This window comes from Heptranchias perlo, chromosome 30 (assembly GCF_035084215.1).
Source record: "Heptranchias perlo isolate sHepPer1 chromosome 30, sHepPer1.hap1, whole genome shotgun sequence".
Lineage (NCBI taxonomy): Eukaryota > Metazoa > Chordata > Chondrichthyes > Hexanchiformes > Hexanchidae > Heptranchias > Heptranchias perlo.
The window spans coordinates 28,784,537-28,802,149 of record NC_090354.1 but is presented as its reverse complement, the minus strand read 5'-3'; the positions used below and the strand labels follow the sequence as shown (position 1 = coordinate 28,802,149).

Sequence of the window (17,613 nt, the reverse complement as noted above, 5' to 3'; positions counted from 1 at the left end):
CTCCGGATCCTTCCAGGGTGCCACCGGGGACATCACCGGGGTCTGTCAGTCGTCTGCACACAAGTGCATAAGGCAGGTTACCGACGGCTTGTTTCACAGGGCCTCGCACTACATCAACTTCGCCATGGATGACCGCAGCCAGATGGAGAGGGCGGTTGGATTCCATGCTGTGGCTGGCTTCCCAAGGGTGCAGGGTGTAATCGACTGCACCCACATAGCAATACAGGCACCTCCACATGAGCCAGGACTGTTAATCAACCGCAAGGGGTATCACTCCATGAACGCCCAGCTCATCTGTGACCACCACAAGAGATTCCTACACGTGTGCGCCAGATACCCTGGCAGCTGTCACGATTCCTTCATCCTCAGGGAGTCCACCGTGCTGCCCCTCTTCCACGCTCCCAACACCGGCAACGGCTGGCTCCTCGGTGACAAGGGATATCCCCTGCACACGTGGCTTATGACACCTCTGAGGAACCCCAGCACCGAGCCACGGCGTCGATATAACGACAGCCACATCGCTACCAGGTCGACAATTGAGCAGGCTATAGGGCTGCTCAAGATGCGCTTCAGGTGCCTTGATCGTTCTGGGGGAGCGCTCCAATACGCGCCACGCAGAGTGGGACGCATTGTGGTTGTCTGTTGTGCCCTGCACAACATGGCGCAACAGAGGGGGGTGCCGCTGGAGGAGGCCCCATCCACATCCGCCACCCATATTGACGACGATGAGGATGAGGAGGAGGAGGCGGCGGCGGCGGAGGAGGAGGATGAACGACCCATGGGGCGAACATGGCTCACCTGGCTGCTCGTCAGGCCAGGGAGGCACTGATGTGTCAACGGTCCTCCTGACAGCAGACTGCCCGAAGCGTCCAGACCTCCCAACGTAGACAGAGGGGCGGCCATACTAGCCCCCTCCCCTGCCCCCTGCACGGAACAGTGGTGCAATTACTCCTGCACCCACCGTAGTGTGACCCAATGGGCGGGACCAGGCGTTCGTCTGCATGCTGAGCCCCACGAAAGGGACCTATTGCACAGGCCGGTCAAGAATGGACAAGACGTGGCAGTAGTGGTGAGAACTATGGGGTTTATTGGGTATGTGCACTAAACAATTATAAATTAAAACGTCACAGATAGTCATTCACCCTCGTGCATTCCCTTTGTGCTCACAACACCTTGGCCTTACGCTTCCGGGAACCCCGACGTGGTGCTACCCCTGTGGCTCCAGCAGGTTGCTCCTGTTGATGCCCTGACCGGGTAGATGCTTTGGGCCGACGCCCTCTGGGTTTCGGTGCCCGTGAGGGCCCCTCCATAGACTGCTCCTCCTGCACCTGTGCAGGGGCAGACTCGGCCACCTGGAGAGGAGGCAGCATTGCGGGTACTGGTTGAGAGGGGGGCAACGGGTGAGACGTGGGGCACTTTGAGTGGCGTCCCCACTTCCATGTCCCCGTTCACCATCATCCCTCTCGTAGCCCAGGCCCACATCACTCCTTCCACCCTGCTGGACGGCAGTTTGGATGACGTGTGTGAGGCCTTGGAAGGCCACCTGTAGTGTATCTGTCAGCCTGTTTAAGGCAGCAGAATGTTGCTCATCCTGAATCCGAACGGCCGTCGTCAGGGCCTGGACGGACTCAATGTTGAGCTGTGCGGAACGCTCGAGGGAGGCCAGCCTTTCCTCCATCGCAGACATTCCCGCACCTACCCGCGACACTATCTCGCGGATACCCTCCTGTACTTGTGCCGCCATTCCCCTCATGCAGGAGTTGGACTCCTCCATCACCTGCGCGATTGTGGAGAGTGCGCGTGGCACCTGCTCCAGCACCTCAGCAATGTGCTCGTGCCCCTCGATGACTCTCCTTTTCACGGCTGGCCCCCAGGGTTCAGCATCTGGGTCCGGCTGAGCAGAGCCTGGAGAAGAGTGCTCCCACCGACGCGAACTCTCCACGGCTGCTCCTGCCACCAGGGTCTGCTCATGCTCACGTGTGCATGGTGACTCACCATGTGCAAGCTCAACTAAGGGGGGACGGGGACCCACCGAGGTGTGTGTATCTGCGCTGGTGGGTGCATGGCTCAGAAGTGACGATGGACCCTCAGAGGCCGGCAGATCCAAGGTCGCGGGGCTCGCAGACGGCCCTGCAAGAGAACAGAAGGCAATATTAGGCATCTGGACAGATGTTGCGGTGCGGCAGATGCCAAGTGATGCTAAGATCATTCGCTATCATGAGTGCTGAGTGTCAGCTTTCTGTCACCGGCCGTTTCTGCAACCCCAGCCTCGCCATCTGCCACGGACAGGCACTCCAGCGCGTGGCTGAGCTCTGAAGCCTCCTGCTCCGCGTCCGTGAGCAGCACCTCGTGTGGCGGGCCCCCTCCGGTCCGGGCCCTCTCCCGGGCGTTCTTGCATCTCTTCTCCTGTCAAGGCAAAACGCAGAGGTGTGATTGAGTACTGCTTGCATGGTGAGACACTGCAAGCATTGGTGTGGGTGGGTTGAGCGTGGGGAGATAGATGGGAAGGTGCATGTGCCACATGGCCATGCCATTGTATGGGGATTGGGGTGTGTGGTAGTGTTCAAATGGGGACAGGGGCAGTGAGTATGTGCAGGCACGGTGAGGATGATAGTTGAGTGGATGTGAGGAGTGATGCAGGAGCGCTGTGGTGGTAGTGCAGAAGGGGTTGTGTGGTGGTGGAGGTGATGGTGGAAGACAGAGTGTGGGAGAATGCGTAAGTGTACTCACTTTGCCGGACCTAGTTAGGTCATTAAACCTCTTGCGGCACTAGATCCAGGTGATGTTTCCCCTGCTGCTCACCTCTGCTGCCACCTCCATCCATGCCTTCCTGGTGGTAGAGGGAGGGCACTTCCTGCCATCCGATGGGAACAACGTCTCCCTCCTGCTCCTCACCCCATCCAGCAGCAGCTGGAGTGAGGAGTCTGAAAACCTTGGGGCGGCCTTCCCCCTGGGTGCTCCATGTTCTCCACGTCATTGGTTGCAGCAGGAGGAGCAGTGGTGGAGTCTCCCTTTAAATAGAGCTCCACCAGCGCTCAGACGTCACTGCGCATGCGCAGTCCGCCGGCGCGCAGCTGAGCAGCGGCAAACCCGGAGCCGGAGATAAGTGGCTCCAATTAGGCCACAATTGTACGCTATTCACACTGATTTCACCGGGCGCGTTACCCACGCGCCCGATAGCCCCCCCCGCCGAGAACCCGCAGCCCTACTAACATCGGGCCCATACACTCAAATGCCCCATGTCATCCACCAAGCACACCTTTTACACAGATCAAGAACTATTTTGGGGCTCAACACTCATTATTGAACTTTGCAGCAAAGCTGGGGATATGCAACACCATTTATTTAGGCATTTGCAGTAATGGTTTTATAAGATATGTAAGAGATCGTCATCAAGCACGTGGAAATAGGCCATCAGATTCAGGGTTCCACCAGAGCAAAAAATGGAACATGATTTTCCAAAGCTCTGTTCACAGAATTGCATAGAATTTACAGCACAGAAACAGGCCATTCAGCCCAACAGGACTGTGCCGGTATTTGAGTTCCAGACGGGATTCATTCCACCCTACTTCGTCTCACCGTAACAACATATCCTCCTATTCCTTTCTCCCTCATCTACTTATCTAGCAAGTTCCACATTCTCACCACTCTGAGTAAAGAAGTTTCTCTTGAATTCCTTATTGGATTTATTAATGACTATCATATATTATATGGCCCCTAGTTTTGGACTCCCTCACAAGTGGAAACAGCATCTCTAAGTCCATCCTATCGAACCCATTCATAATTTTAAAGATCTCTATCAGATCACCTCTCAGTCTGTCTTTTTCTAGAGAAAAGAGCCCCAGACTTCCAGTCTTTCCTGATAGTTTTACCCTCTCAGTTCCAGCATCATCCTTGTAAATCTGTTTTGTACTTTCTCCAGTGCTTCTATATTTGTAATATGGACACCAGAACTGTGCACAGTATTCCAAGCGTGGTCTAATCAAGGTTCCAAACACGTTTAACAGAACTTCTCTGCTTTTGAATTCTATTAATCTAGAATTGAACCCCAGTGCTTTGTTTGCATTTTTTTGGCTTTACTAACCTGCATTACTACTTTTAATAATTCGTGAATCTGTACCCCTAGATCCCTTTGCTCCTTTACCCCATTTAGACTCTTATTTTCCAAGGAGTATGTGGTCTCCTTATTCCTCCTACCAAAATGCACCACCTCACACTTATCTGTATTGAAATTAATTTGCCGTTTACGCCCATTCTGCAAGTTTGTTAACGACGACTTATATTTTGTCACAGTTTTCCTCAGTATTAACTATACATCCCGGCCAATTTGGTGTCACTGCAAATTTTGATATAGTACTTCCGATTCAGACTCTGTTCTGACTCCTTTAATTCACTACCCTTTGCACCGTATCCTTGTTTTGATAAATGCAGGTTGCCTACCTTGTCCAGACCGGTTCTGTCGAGAATCTATGTTCGTTTGCCTCCGTTCTGATTGTTCCTCGTTCCCACCATCTACAAAACACAAACATCAAGGTGTCAGTATAGAAGAAACATTTGTCAGGTACATCAACTTATCCAGCATATGAATTAGGGATCAACATATAACATCTCCTGTCAATGAGGGCTGAGAGGCTTGCACTATACTGAATATCTGATGCAAAATACTAATTAATTACACACGATATTGAATGGCTCTCAGAATTAGCATTAGGAGTTAAGCAAATCAATAGAGCATTGTAAACATCGAGGATATTTGCAACAAGATTTCACCAAGAAACAGAAATTCATCGTCAACCTTGAATCTATTGAGCACAGGAACAGAGAGATCTGGGGTATATGTGCACAAATCGTTGAAGATAGCACGGAGGGTTGAGAAAGCGGTTAAAAAAGCATACGGGATCCTTGGCTTTATAAATAGAGGCATAGAGTACAAAAATAAGGAAGTTATGTTGAACCTTTATCAAACACTGGTTCGGCCACAACTGGAGTATTGTGTCCAGTTCTGGGCACCGCACTTCAGGAAAGATGTGAAGGCCTTAGAGAGGGTGCAGAAGAGATTTACTAGAATGATTCCAGGGATGTGGGACTTTAGTTACGTGGATAGACTGGAGAAGTTGGGGTTGTTCTCCTTGGAACAGAGAAGGTTGCGAGGAGATTTGATAGAGGTATTCAAAATCATGAAGGGTCCAGACAGAGTAGAGAGAGGGGGTGGTGCAGGCAGATTCAACAATGGCCTTCAAGGGGGAAACTAGATCAGTACTTGAAAGGGAAAAATTTACAGGGCTACGGGGGTAGGGCGAGGGAGTGGGACTAGCTAGATTGCTCTTGCATAGAGCCGGCGCGGACTCGATGGGCCGAATGGCCTCCTTCGTGCTGTAACCTATGATTCTATGAATTTCCTTTAGACTTTGCATTACACTGATATGCTTTTCATTATCCTGTACTTAATATGAAAGTACAATGCAGCTATATCCTGATATCTTATAATAAACAAGAAACTTGCTTGCCAGGAAATTTTATGCTTGGTCCAGTATCATGATTTGATCAGGATCCCTGTATAATAATGAGAATTAAAACTTATGTTAGAGCTGGGGCCAGGAGGGATGTGTCTTTTATAATTGTGCAAATATCTGAGAAAAAGACAGGAGTAGGGGAAAAATAAATAAAGTACTTGAATTTTAAGCAAAAATTGCAAATTCACCATGGGAGCAGAACAAAATATATAAAATGTAAATAATAAGGAAATAGTAATTCTGGGAAAGTTACATACAAGTATTGAAGAGTGATAAACAGTATTACAGAGATTTTATCTGTAAAGCCTGAAACTTGCAGTATCAATAAGGTATGCAATATTTTTACCTGGGGGTAATTTTAACCTAACCCGCCTAACGGGAAACTTCAATGGAAAGTAAAATCGGACGGAATGTAAAACCGGCGGCCGATCCAATCCCATCAGTCTCCCGCTGCACGGGTTAGGTTAAAATTACCAACCCCCCACACCCCTCCCAACCTCGTGTCAGTTAAGCAATAGTAAATTACAGCCAAGGGCAATGGTTCTGCATTAGGCTGAGCCACTGTAAATACCAGAAACTTTTTAAAAATTTGTTCATGGGATGTGGGCATCGCTGGCAAGGCCAGCATTTATTGCCCATCTCTAATTGCCCTCAAGAAGGTGGTGGTAAACCGCCTTCTTGAACCGCTGCAGTCTGTGTGGTGAAGGTTCGCCCACAGTGCCGTTAGGAAGGGAGTTCCAGGATTTTGACCCAGCGACGATGACGAAACAGAAGGTGTGTGACTTGGAAGGGAAAGTGCAGGTGGCGTTGTTCCCATGTGCCTGCTGCTCTTGTCCTTCTAGGTAGTAAAGGTCGCAGGTTTGGGAGGTGCTGTCGAAGAAGCCTTGGCGAATTGCTGCAGTGCATCCTCTGGATGGTACACACTGCACCCACGGTGCGCCCGTGGTGAGGGGAGTGAATGTTTAGGGTGATGGATGGGGTGCCGATCAAGCGGGCTGCTTTCTCCTGGATGGTGTTGAGCTTCTTAAGTGTTGTTGGAGCTTCCCTCATCCAGGCAAGTGGAGATTATTCCATCACACTCCTGACTTGTGCCTTGTAGATGGTGGAAAGGCTTTGGGGAGTCAGGAGGTGAGTAATTCACCGAAGAATACCCAGCCTTTGACCTGAACTTGTAGCCACAGTATTTATGTGGCTGGTCCAGTTAAGTTTCTGGTCAATGGTGACCCCCAGGATGTTGATGATGGGGGATTCAGCGATGGTAATGCCGTTGAATGTCAAGGGGGAGTGGTTAGACTCTCTCATGTTGGAGATGGTCATTGCCTGGCATGAATGTTACTTGCCACTTATGAGCCCAAGCCTGGATGTTGTCCAGGTCTTGCTGCATGCGGGCACGGACTGCTTCATTATCCGAGGGGTTGTGAATGGAACTGAACTCTGTGCAATCATCAGCGAACATCCCCATTTCTGACCTTATGATGGAGGGAAGGTCATTGCTGAAGATGGTTGGACCTAGGGCACTGCCCTGAAGAATTCCTGCAGCGATATCGTGGGGCTCAGATGATTGGCCTCCAACAACCACTACCATCTTCCTTTGCGCTAGGTATGACTCCAGCCACTGGAGAGTTTTCCCCCTGATTCCCATTGACTTCAATTTTACTAGGGCTCCCTGGTACCACACTCGGTCAAATGCTGCCTTGATATCAAGGGCAGTCACTCTCACCTCACCTCCAGAATTCAGCTCTTTTGTCCATGTTTGGACCAAGGCTGTGATGAGGTCTGGAGCCGAGTGGTCCAGGCGGAACCCAGGTCCCAGGCTACAGATCTAACAATTGTTTTGAACCTTTCTTCCTTTAACTGTATTAGGAATGTTACAGCATTAGTTCCAATAATGTTGTTTCTTAGTTCCCACACAAAATGAAACTCCTTACAACATAATACACATATATGAACTTAATGGGAGAATTTTACTTGAACTCTGAACAGGAAATGGCAATTTTGTTTTAACATGTAGCCATTTTTCCCCCTCTTCTGAAATCACACTTCCATGCTGGGGTACAATTAACCAGCTGGTACCTTGGCCAAGTGTCCACTCTTCATTTTCACAGGCCATTCAACTGTAAAGAGCTTCACAGCAAAGCTCAATTCCGTCCCCAGCAGAAGTCCATTTTTCCCTGTTCCAGTTCAGGGACATTGATACCAATTTTAGCGTCCATACTACCATTCCAGCTGGCATTTACTAACTCAACACGGACTGGGGATTGAACCTGGCCCCTTCTGCATTTGTATGGTTCAGTACCACAGAGGCAGTACGTATACACAATAAGCCACCAGAAAAGCTGTTGTGGCTGTTCTTGAATAGGGAGTATTTCTCCACGCCCTTCTTCAAAGAAATAACTTACACAGTATCTTGTAACTTTTAGAAAATATTATTTTTGTAGTCTATTTTCAAACCCCCAAAACAAGTTACTCTGATGACTTTGGCTTAATTGTTAATAGCATTTTTTAAAAACTTCTTGCTTTAACCAAGTATAAACTGGTCTGGTAACTTTCAACTGTTCCTGACATAATAGCCCAAATATGAAAGTGTGCCTGCCACCACGAGATGATGTTTTGCAATAATTATGTTTCAAGGCCCTGGTGATTTGCAGACAGGACAAAAGGGTGAGACAGGGATCGTGCCATGCATGCAGTAAGGAGGATTACAACATATTAAAGCAAGAGCAGGCAGAATTACAAGTTTGCTCTATTTTGGGAGCAGCCTTTCCTAGGATTTGCATTTCTTGATTTATTTGTGCTAGGTACAAGACAATCAAAAATTGTACAGTTCTGTGTCTCAATAGAAATTGCATCCAAATCCTGTCGTTACAGAACTATACTGATCTTAAATTACCATACAATTGGTAATTCAAAGAAGCAAACATATGGTACGGCATTATTGGATAATGCACAGTAAGCTTCCACAGGACACAGCCTTGTAACCAAATCCACTAGGTGGTGCTCATGTGTGCATAAACATGTGTTTTTAGATAATTAAAATATTGTACAGCTTTGTGTGGAGCTCCCACACAATTTAGCACAGCTATGGCGACAAGATTACTCTTTATGCTTTTGATTACTAAAACCATTATTTGTATATCGATAACCTAAGCATTCCGAGAACATTACCATTCTGATTCAAGTGTAATCAATGTTTTGAACAGCAACATAGTGACATCACAGTGAGGCCAAGCCTGTCTCAATTACATTCTCGAGACAAATAAATTAGAGCTGCACCAACCACACATTTTATCAAATATGTTGGTGGGGGGGGGGGGGGGAATCATGTTTAAGAAAAAATTGCTACTTGAACAGGTCCCAATTTCAGCATTGGGTTTTTCAACTCCCAAGTCCTACCAGATGCTGCTGCAATGGCTCCCTCAATTATATTCTCATTTATCTCTCAGTTTCCATCACCCCAAGTGACATTTTATTTCTTTCAACACCCCGAATATTTTTTTTAAATTCCCAGTTGAACTGCTATTCATATTTCATGACAAACAGAAGGCAGGCAGGAAGTCTCCTGACCCGAACGCAGCAGGCAGTGCAAAATGTATTTATTTAAGTAATTCAGTGAACCTATAAGTTTTAATTGTTCTTAGAGTGTTTGAATAAAACAACTTATTTTTCCTTCTCAGATTATTTTAGGGAGAATTTTTCAATACGAAAATAAAAACTAGGATTATCCAGTTTTAACTGCCAAGGTAAAATTATAAATGCATTTCTTATTTTTATTCCTACAATGTCCATAGTGTTGAGCGATTCAAGTGACCAAGATGATGCTAGGTTTTATCCCTGATCTGTGCTGTGACAGCTGATCTCAGTCGGGTAGTGTTAATGGCAGTAACAGCACTACAACTGGACTCAGCACCTTTGGGCTAGGTGGGCTGGGGGGAAGAGAGAGGGTGGGGAAGAAAAAGTCAGGGCCCCTGTCCCATCCAAATAGCCCTATTGGAAAGCATGAATGTCTGGTCAGGACAGGATCACATTCAGTTGTGCTGCCCCCCTATGTCAAATAGCTACCCGGCACTCCCAATCTAAACTCACAAAGAATGACCCCTTGGATAAGATACTAGAGGACTGCGACTACCCATAGAGCATGGGCCTGCAACTTCCTTTAAATGTTGCACTTAATTCCTGTCACACTTTCCCCATCACACTTTGTTGGTAACATCTTTATTGTTATAAAGCAGCATTACCTTCTGACTCCCAGAGAGAAACTCTACAAGAGATTGGTTAGTATATTATAAAATCAGTGCCTGTGCGTAAACTGCTCATTTGTTTTCAAGGTTGCTATTTGAAAAATGTGCAGTCGCAAACTGCTTCCTTTACATCAGCCATGATAGATGTAAATATGCCAAACCTTGAATTTTATATTTTCTATAGAAACATTTAAAACAAAGAAAAGGCTGGTTGAAATCCCAGAATATTAAATGAACAAATAAAGTGTCCATATTATGATACCAAGTATATGAAAGAACATATTGGGAACACTCCACTGTCCAGAACTAGAAACAAAACTTTCAATCACAAAGATATGAGCTAAATGCCTCAACTCGCCAAGCACACATCATTTTGAGTCCATAAACATGCTCAAGTTATCAAATGATGTCTTCACTATAAATAGGGGTTAGTTTCCAAGCAATATTACGAAAACTAATCCCTATTGGTAGTGCAGACTTATAGAAGTGTTTATTGGGAAGGGATAATAATGGATGATGAATATAGTAAAATATAATCATCCAGCCAAGACTGAGGTTATTAAATGTACTATTGCTTGGCAGAGGTTTGAAATAATTTTCATGTAAAATACAGTAGCCCTTGGTAATTCATTAATTTTAGTTCATTTTTACAGGCCATTTTAGCTCCTGGTGTGCATTCAGTGATTACGGAGTTTCAAGGGAACGTTAATTGCACAATTTAAGATGCTGTTTTTGGTGATTTCTGAAAAAGAGGCCAGTGAAGTTTTTCTTTAAAAAGGAACTTAAAGCACTCTCACGAATGGAAAAGGACATCTGCAATCTGTCAATATTGACCTCATTCACTATATGGTATTCTTGGAATACACTTTAAAATCGTACTTATCTTCCAGCATACATGCAAGTGACAGATTATAAATCATGCATCATTTTAAATTGGCAGCACACTTTCAACACTTAGAATGAAAATTCTTACTGAAATGTAGTCTGTTACCAAGGCAACACCGTTCCCCATGCAACCCATTCAGAATATGAAACCCATTTTCTGGTTTTATTTTTAGATTTCTTGTACTTTCATTGTCATTATTAGGTATTTTAAAACAAAATGAAAATAATTGATACAAATACTATTTCAGACATCCATGGCTCCATTTTGAAATAATTATTCTTTCAACTTGCTCTTGCATGCTGAGAATATAATATCTTGGAGAAATGGAGTTAAGTTCATCCGAGTGACATTGTAAAATCTTAGCGTGGTTAGTAACAACCCCAGCTTGAAGATAATCTCCTAGATGAAGGAAAATTAAATGCTTTTCTACACTAGATTTTGGATGGAACTCTGAAGTATGAAATGTTCAAGAACAGATTTATTTCAGCTTCCCTCCCCCCTGCACCCCCCCCCCCCATCTAATTAACTTTCAAATTGTGACATCTGATTGCACTTGTTCAAGGAAGGGCAATTTGAGGCAATACCTACTCTAATGGGACCACTGTTCTCAGATAGATGTCTCTCCTCTCCCCCCTCCTCCAACTGCTTCCAATGATCCAATTCAGCTCCCTCGGGTAAATGTACAGAGAACAAGGGAAGACAATCAAGTCTATTACTAATCATCTTAAATGGCACAACCTCACATAGCACTCTTCTCAATAAGGACGACCTTTCAACTCTATTTTGAATTCGTAGGCCTCATCTGGACGTTGCACCATTGCATCCCCTTTGTTTTCATTGCGACCATTTGACAACTAGTCACCATTAGCAAATGCAGAAAATCCTACAAGTATTTACCTCTGGCAATCGTCAGTCTGGATTATGTGCTGAAGTACTAATGTTTACTTAACCGGACAACTTTCTGATTCAGTGGCAAGAGTACTTACTGAGCCAAACTGACACTTGTAAACAGAGCCATACAGATTAGGAAGGCCTCAGCTTTAGTTCCCTTCTGTCTAAATATTGCAGACTTGAATTTATTCTTTTGCAACACACAGAACAGTTTGGTTCTTTCCCGTCCAACGAGTGTCTTAGTGCTGAGTTAATTTACAGTTAACAATTCACAAACACACAACTGGCCACAATTAATGAATATTATAAACAGAAGTGATGAAGTTTTCTGTCAGACAAATAAAAGATGCAACTTTTTTTTAAATTTGTTCATGGGATGTGGGCGTCGCTGACGAGGCCGGCATTTATTGCCCATCCTTAATTGCCCTTGAGAAGGTGGTGGTGAGCCGCCTTCTTGAACCGCTGCAGTCCGTGGAACTTGGAACAGTTTATATTTTTAAACTTGTTTGGCTGGTTTTAAAGCTCTCCATTTCACAAGATTAACTAAGGGTAAAGGGTCATATCTTAATGGTAACATAATTTGCATTCCCCACAACTTTCCCTTAGATGTATGTAAAAAGCCTGGTAATTAGGAACCAAATAGTTTAATTCTTCAGAACCAAATAGAAAATAGATCTTAGACAATCACTATTTGCACAGGTGAAGTGCCATGAAACGGGGCTGGTCAATTTGATGCCAGTGTTTCATTGGAAAAAAAATGTAAGTATAGATTAAAAACAGTAACGTATGACATCAAGTAATCAACCGTTTTACTGGGCAGCAATACACAGACAACAAACAGATTTTTTTAAATTAAATAAATCTTGATATAATATATCTGGTCATTATTCAATTAGCAGGTAAGCCATGAGATCAAAAAGACCTTAGTTTGATTCCCAGTCTGTGCTGTGTTGGTTAATGTCAGCCAGGGAAGTGGTAAGAGTGCTACAACTACTGCAGTACTCTTGGGCGAGGGAGGGGTTTCTGCTCTCCATGGAAAGTCACGAATATACTGCAACACTAATTCTACTTTTTTCAATATTTTTGTTTTGCAATCATTGGTGGGTCTTCATACATTGCATAGTTACCATAAATATGTGACAGACTTTGACAAGTGATACATAATTACACAAGACTTATGGATGATCCAAGAATCTTGCATGCCGACCTACTACATTTGGGAAAAGGGTTTGGAAAGACATTAAAGTAACAGCATTTAATTTTTCCTGTTAAGTCCTTTAATTTCTTCTGAATTGGTTGGTTGTCATTTCTCATTCCAACTTAACATTCCCACACAAGTATGAATGCCATCAGTGCAGTTATAGTTTGTAGCAGGTCCTGATTCAACCTCAATACGTGCAGACATTTTTCAGACTAAGCCAACTTTCACCTAAACTCATTGGTCTGGCGGGTGAGGGCATAAGTGAGAGGTTTCAATCTACTGCCATATGAGTGACATGCATCACTGGACTGCAGTTAAGAAGCCGGTAAGTTTGTCCATGCAGCAGTTTATCAGGATCATTATCGTGAGTTCAGCGTGCTGGATCTGACCGAAAAGAGAAATAGGTCATTATTTTAATTAACTATAACACATTTTGCAGCACTGGATTTTTAGGCACAAAAAATTACAAGATTGTGGCCTCTCCGGTATGCTTTTGAGATTTTGGGCTCGATATTGCCAGGGCTGCGGGTTCGCGGTGGGGAGGCTATTGGGCGCGTGGGTAACGCGCCCGGCGAAATCAGTCTGCCCCGCGCGTGATCGCAGCCTAATTGGATCCACTTACCTGTTCTTCCGGGTTCCCCGCTGATGATCTGGCGCGTCAGGCGGACTGCGCATGCGCAGTAAGCTCTGTCAGCTGGAGGAGCTCTATTTAAAGGGGCAGTCCTCCACTGACAGATGCTGCAACAAATAGGAAAAAATACAGCATGGAGCAGCCCAGGGGGAAGGCTGCTCCCAGGTTTAATGATGCCTCACTCCAGGTATCATTAGATGGGGTGAGGAGGAGGAGGGGAGGACAGAGATCTTCCCCCCGGAGAGCGGGAGGAAGCGGCCTGCCTCTGCCACCAAGAAGGCCTGGCTCGAGGTGGCAGAGGAGGTCACCTGCACCACCAACATATCGCGCACCTGCATACAGTGCAGGAGGCGCTCCAATGCCCTAAGTAGGTCAGCCAAAGTGAGTACACTTACTCATTCCTCTACACTCCATCTGCCACATCACTGCCCCCACCCCACATCTCCTTCTGCACTGCCAACACTACTCTGTCACATCACCCCTGACACCCACTCAAACCTCATCCTCATCGTACCTGCTCTTATTCACCTCGCCAGTACTCATCCCGCCACTACCACTCAACCCAATCCTCATACAATCTCATGGCTCTATCTCATACTCACCCTCTCAAGCATCTCTTTCACAGTCAGCCTCACTCAACCTGCCACTACCCGTGCTGCAGCCACAGGGCATGCATCACATATGTGCAGTAGGAAGCGTAAGGCAAACGTGTTGTGAGCATGAAGGGGATGCACAAGGGTGTTTGAGGGTTTGTCATGGTTTTTACTTCTATTTAATTTCTGAGCAACTCACATCACATATTATATTGGCACCACTACGGCCTCATCTTTGCGAATCTTGTCTGGTTTGTGCAATAATGCCCTTTCCTGAGGATCACAATGAAGACCCACACCTGATGCCACCCATTGTGTCACTGCATAGTGGGTGTAGGTGTATTTGCAGGGCTCTTTTGTGCAGACGACTGAGAGACGTTGGCGATGTCCCCGGTGGCACCCTGGAAGGATGCGGAGGAGAAGTTGTTGAGGGCAGTGGTGACTTTGACAGCGACAGGTAAGAAGATGGTGCTCGGGCCAGCCGAGAGCAGCTCGGCATGAAGGAGGCTGCAGATGTCCTCGACTACATGTCGAGTGACTCTGAGCCTCCGTGTGCACTGCTGCTCAGAGAGGTCCAGGAAGCTGAGCCTCGGTCTGTGGACCCTGTGGCGAGGGTAGTGCCCCCTGCGAAGCATCTCTCTCTGCGGTTGCCCTCCCTCCTGCTGTGCAGGTGGATGTGTCACAGCACTGTGTTGTGGAGCTCCACGTGTCAGAGGTGGACGGCTTGGCCGGCAAGGCTGGTTGTTCGCCCTCCGAGGAGGTCATTACTGCAGCTACGGCGGCCCCCATCCGGAAGCTGTACATCTGAGGGGGTCCGCAAGGTAGGTACATGTTTCTGGACCCCGGGGTAAGTGTGCAAGTTTGTGAATTTGATGGTCAAGAGGAGGGTGGTGGAGGCCAAACTTTGTCCCAAGTGACAGAGTGGCCTCCTGCAATGAGTGAGGGTCTCCCCCCCCCACACCTGTCAAATGGACCTTTGCAGCTGCCACAGGCTGATAGCTGCAACACGTCCATTTTAGCTGGGGGTGTTTTCCCCCAGTATGGGAAACAGTCCCAGTTGTTTCTAAAATCCCACCCCTCCTGAGATATTCCCTTATTCAGGTCTGTTAATGACCTGAAATAGCAAGGTAAGTACTCTCTAGTGGCACCCCGCTGGCTTTAATTGCCTGCGGGAGTCTCACATGCGGGGGCTGCGCGTGCACATCGGCGCGTCTGTGGGGAACCCGGAAGTGGGCGGGTTGGAGCCAGGCTCCCGACCCGCTCCGGGATTCCCCGATTTTCGGAGCCCCCCCACCAGGAACGCACCCGATAGCGGGTGCTAAAATGGAGGCCTTTGTGTTTCCATTTGTAAAAGCAGGATGGGGTGTGGTGCGTGTATTTTACGCTGTTATCTGCAAGGAGTTGTACAACGGTGCTAGCATTAAAACAGGGCTACTTCACTTATCCCTTTCATCTTTGATCTGCTTTGAATATTATAAATGTAAGGAGTCTTACAACACCAGGTTATAGTCCAACAGCTTTATTTGTAATCACAAGCTTTCGGAGCTTTCCTCCTTCGTCAGGTGAGGAAGGAGGAAAGCTCACCCCAGTCCATCACCGGCATCTCCACATCTTGAATATTATAGGAAGCAAATACTTTACATGCTCAAAACAGGAGCAAGAGGAAGGAAAACGTTCTTTCTAGATCTGTGCTGCAATGATCTTCGAACAGCTTGAGTACTGTATTAATCGATGACAGACCTGCTCTATTTTCTGGGGGAGTGTCTGCAGAACCTGCAAAGTAGTAGTGAGCAATCTTACTCTAAATTATTCGTACTTTGCTTAGCTGATAGCCACAGTGTAGCAGTTTTCTCACCAGCTGCTCTTTACTGCTCATGACAGCATTTTTCCTCCCTACTAGGTCAGTGGTCCTCTATATTATACCCTGGGTTGATTAATTTGCAAATCAAATGCAGGTAAGCCAATTTAAAGCTACATTCCCTCATACATACCTTCTGTACCATTACTATTTAACTCGATGGAATATCAGTCTTTAAACTGAAGTGTCAGTAAATTATTGCACAACCAAACATTGCTGAAAAATATAATTTTCAGATACGCTGTATTTTCTTCCATGTGATTTTGTGCTGCACATAAGAACATCAGAAATAGGAGCAGGAGTAGGCCATCCGGCCCCTCGAGCCTGCTCCGCCGTTCAACAAGATCATGGCTGATCTTCTACCTCAATGCCATTTTCCTGCACTATCCCCATATCCCTTGATGCCTTTAATATCTAGAAATCTATCGATCTCTGTTTTGAATGTACTCAATGACTGAGCCTCCACAGCCTTCTGGGGTAAAGAATTCCAAAGATTCACCACCCTCTGAGTGAAGAAATTTCTCCTCATCTTATCTCTTAAATGGCCTACCTCTTTTTCTGAGACTGTGACCCCTGGTTCCAGACTCCGCAACCAGGGGAAACATCCTCCTTGCATCTAACCTGTCAAGCCCTGTAAGAATTTTGTATGTTTCAATGAGATCACCTCTCGTTCTTCTAAACTCGAGAGAATACAGGCCGAGTCTACTCAATCTCTCCTCATACGACAATCATAGCCGCCTTATTCCATGTGCAGAAATCAACTTTCAATTTAGATACTTCAAACACTAATTCCCCTAACCTTCAGGGTAGTTTGACACGTTGAATTAAAAAACAGTATTAGTTTAGCATCTGAAAACTAGACTATTTCAAATGTTTATGAGATTGTCTGTAGTTAATTTGCTGAACAATGTTCATTTCAACAAAATTGACAGCAGAGGAAACATGCTATAAAATCACAAGGTCAGTCTCATAACAAATAAATTTTAATAATATTTTCAATTGCACAGTGTGCGGCTCAGGTCAAATTCTGTTTTAAGATGAACATATCCAGATTGTAATTATTTACCAGATATTTAAAGCATCCATATGCCTTAATTTGCTGCTGTTAGCTAAATGCAGCTCAAATGTTATCTACATTATCTATCATGATCTTCCTGATTCTTGTGAGAGATTCATCCGTCATATACAATCAGGTCATGGAAGTTGAATAGTCAGGTTCAGCAATGAGTAAACAGATAGGGAGGGATGCAAACAGAAGCAAGGCTGCAGAGCTGAGAGTTCGGTAAGTGTGGGAGTTTGGTGAAGTGGGGGAAGGAGGTGCTGCTTTGCCTTGCTTTTCCAAACTTTTCCTGCAGAGCGGTAGTGGACCTGAGAGGAGAAGACTGAGATTGTGGAATAAAAGCAGCAGCAGACCTGCACCAAGAGACAACGACTGTGCGACATCACAGGGACTTAACTCCTGGACCTAAGATAAATAAGAAGCAAAAAGTAATCCAAGTGGGACGTCACCAAGGAAGAGGTAAGTGATTGGCTGGTGAGTATTTTCCTGCTGAATTTGTCTAAGGTTAGAGTTTGTGGATTCTCTGGTCTCTGTTGTGTAGTGGGGGACTGCTGTTCAGCAAGGGCCCTTGAGTATACCTTTTTAATTGAAGTGAAATTGGTGGGATTCATTTAATTTGAATTAATTAGTTAAAGGGTAAGTCATGTCAGGACAGCCCAGCCCCGTGTTATGCTCTTCCTGCTCTATGTGGGAAATCAGGGACCCTTCCGGTGTCCCTGACGACCATGTGTGCGGGAAATGT

At 45.9% G+C, this 17,613-nt stretch overlaps 1 protein-coding gene across 2 annotated transcripts in view; it reads right to left on the bottom strand.

Annotated features, from left to right (window-relative positions):
* The window catches only part of tanc2a (tetratricopeptide repeat, ankyrin repeat and coiled-coil containing 2a), an 826,495-nt gene that overhangs the window by 440,220 nt on the left and 368,662 nt on the right, over positions 1-17,613 (bottom strand). For both annotated transcript variants that reach the window (XM_067969114.1, XM_067969115.1), the window contains exon 4: positions 4,441-4,512. In XM_067969114.1, coding sequence (XP_067825215.1) covers positions 4,441-4,512 — 72 coding nt within the window. The remainder of the gene's footprint in view (positions 1-4,440; positions 4,513-17,613) is intronic.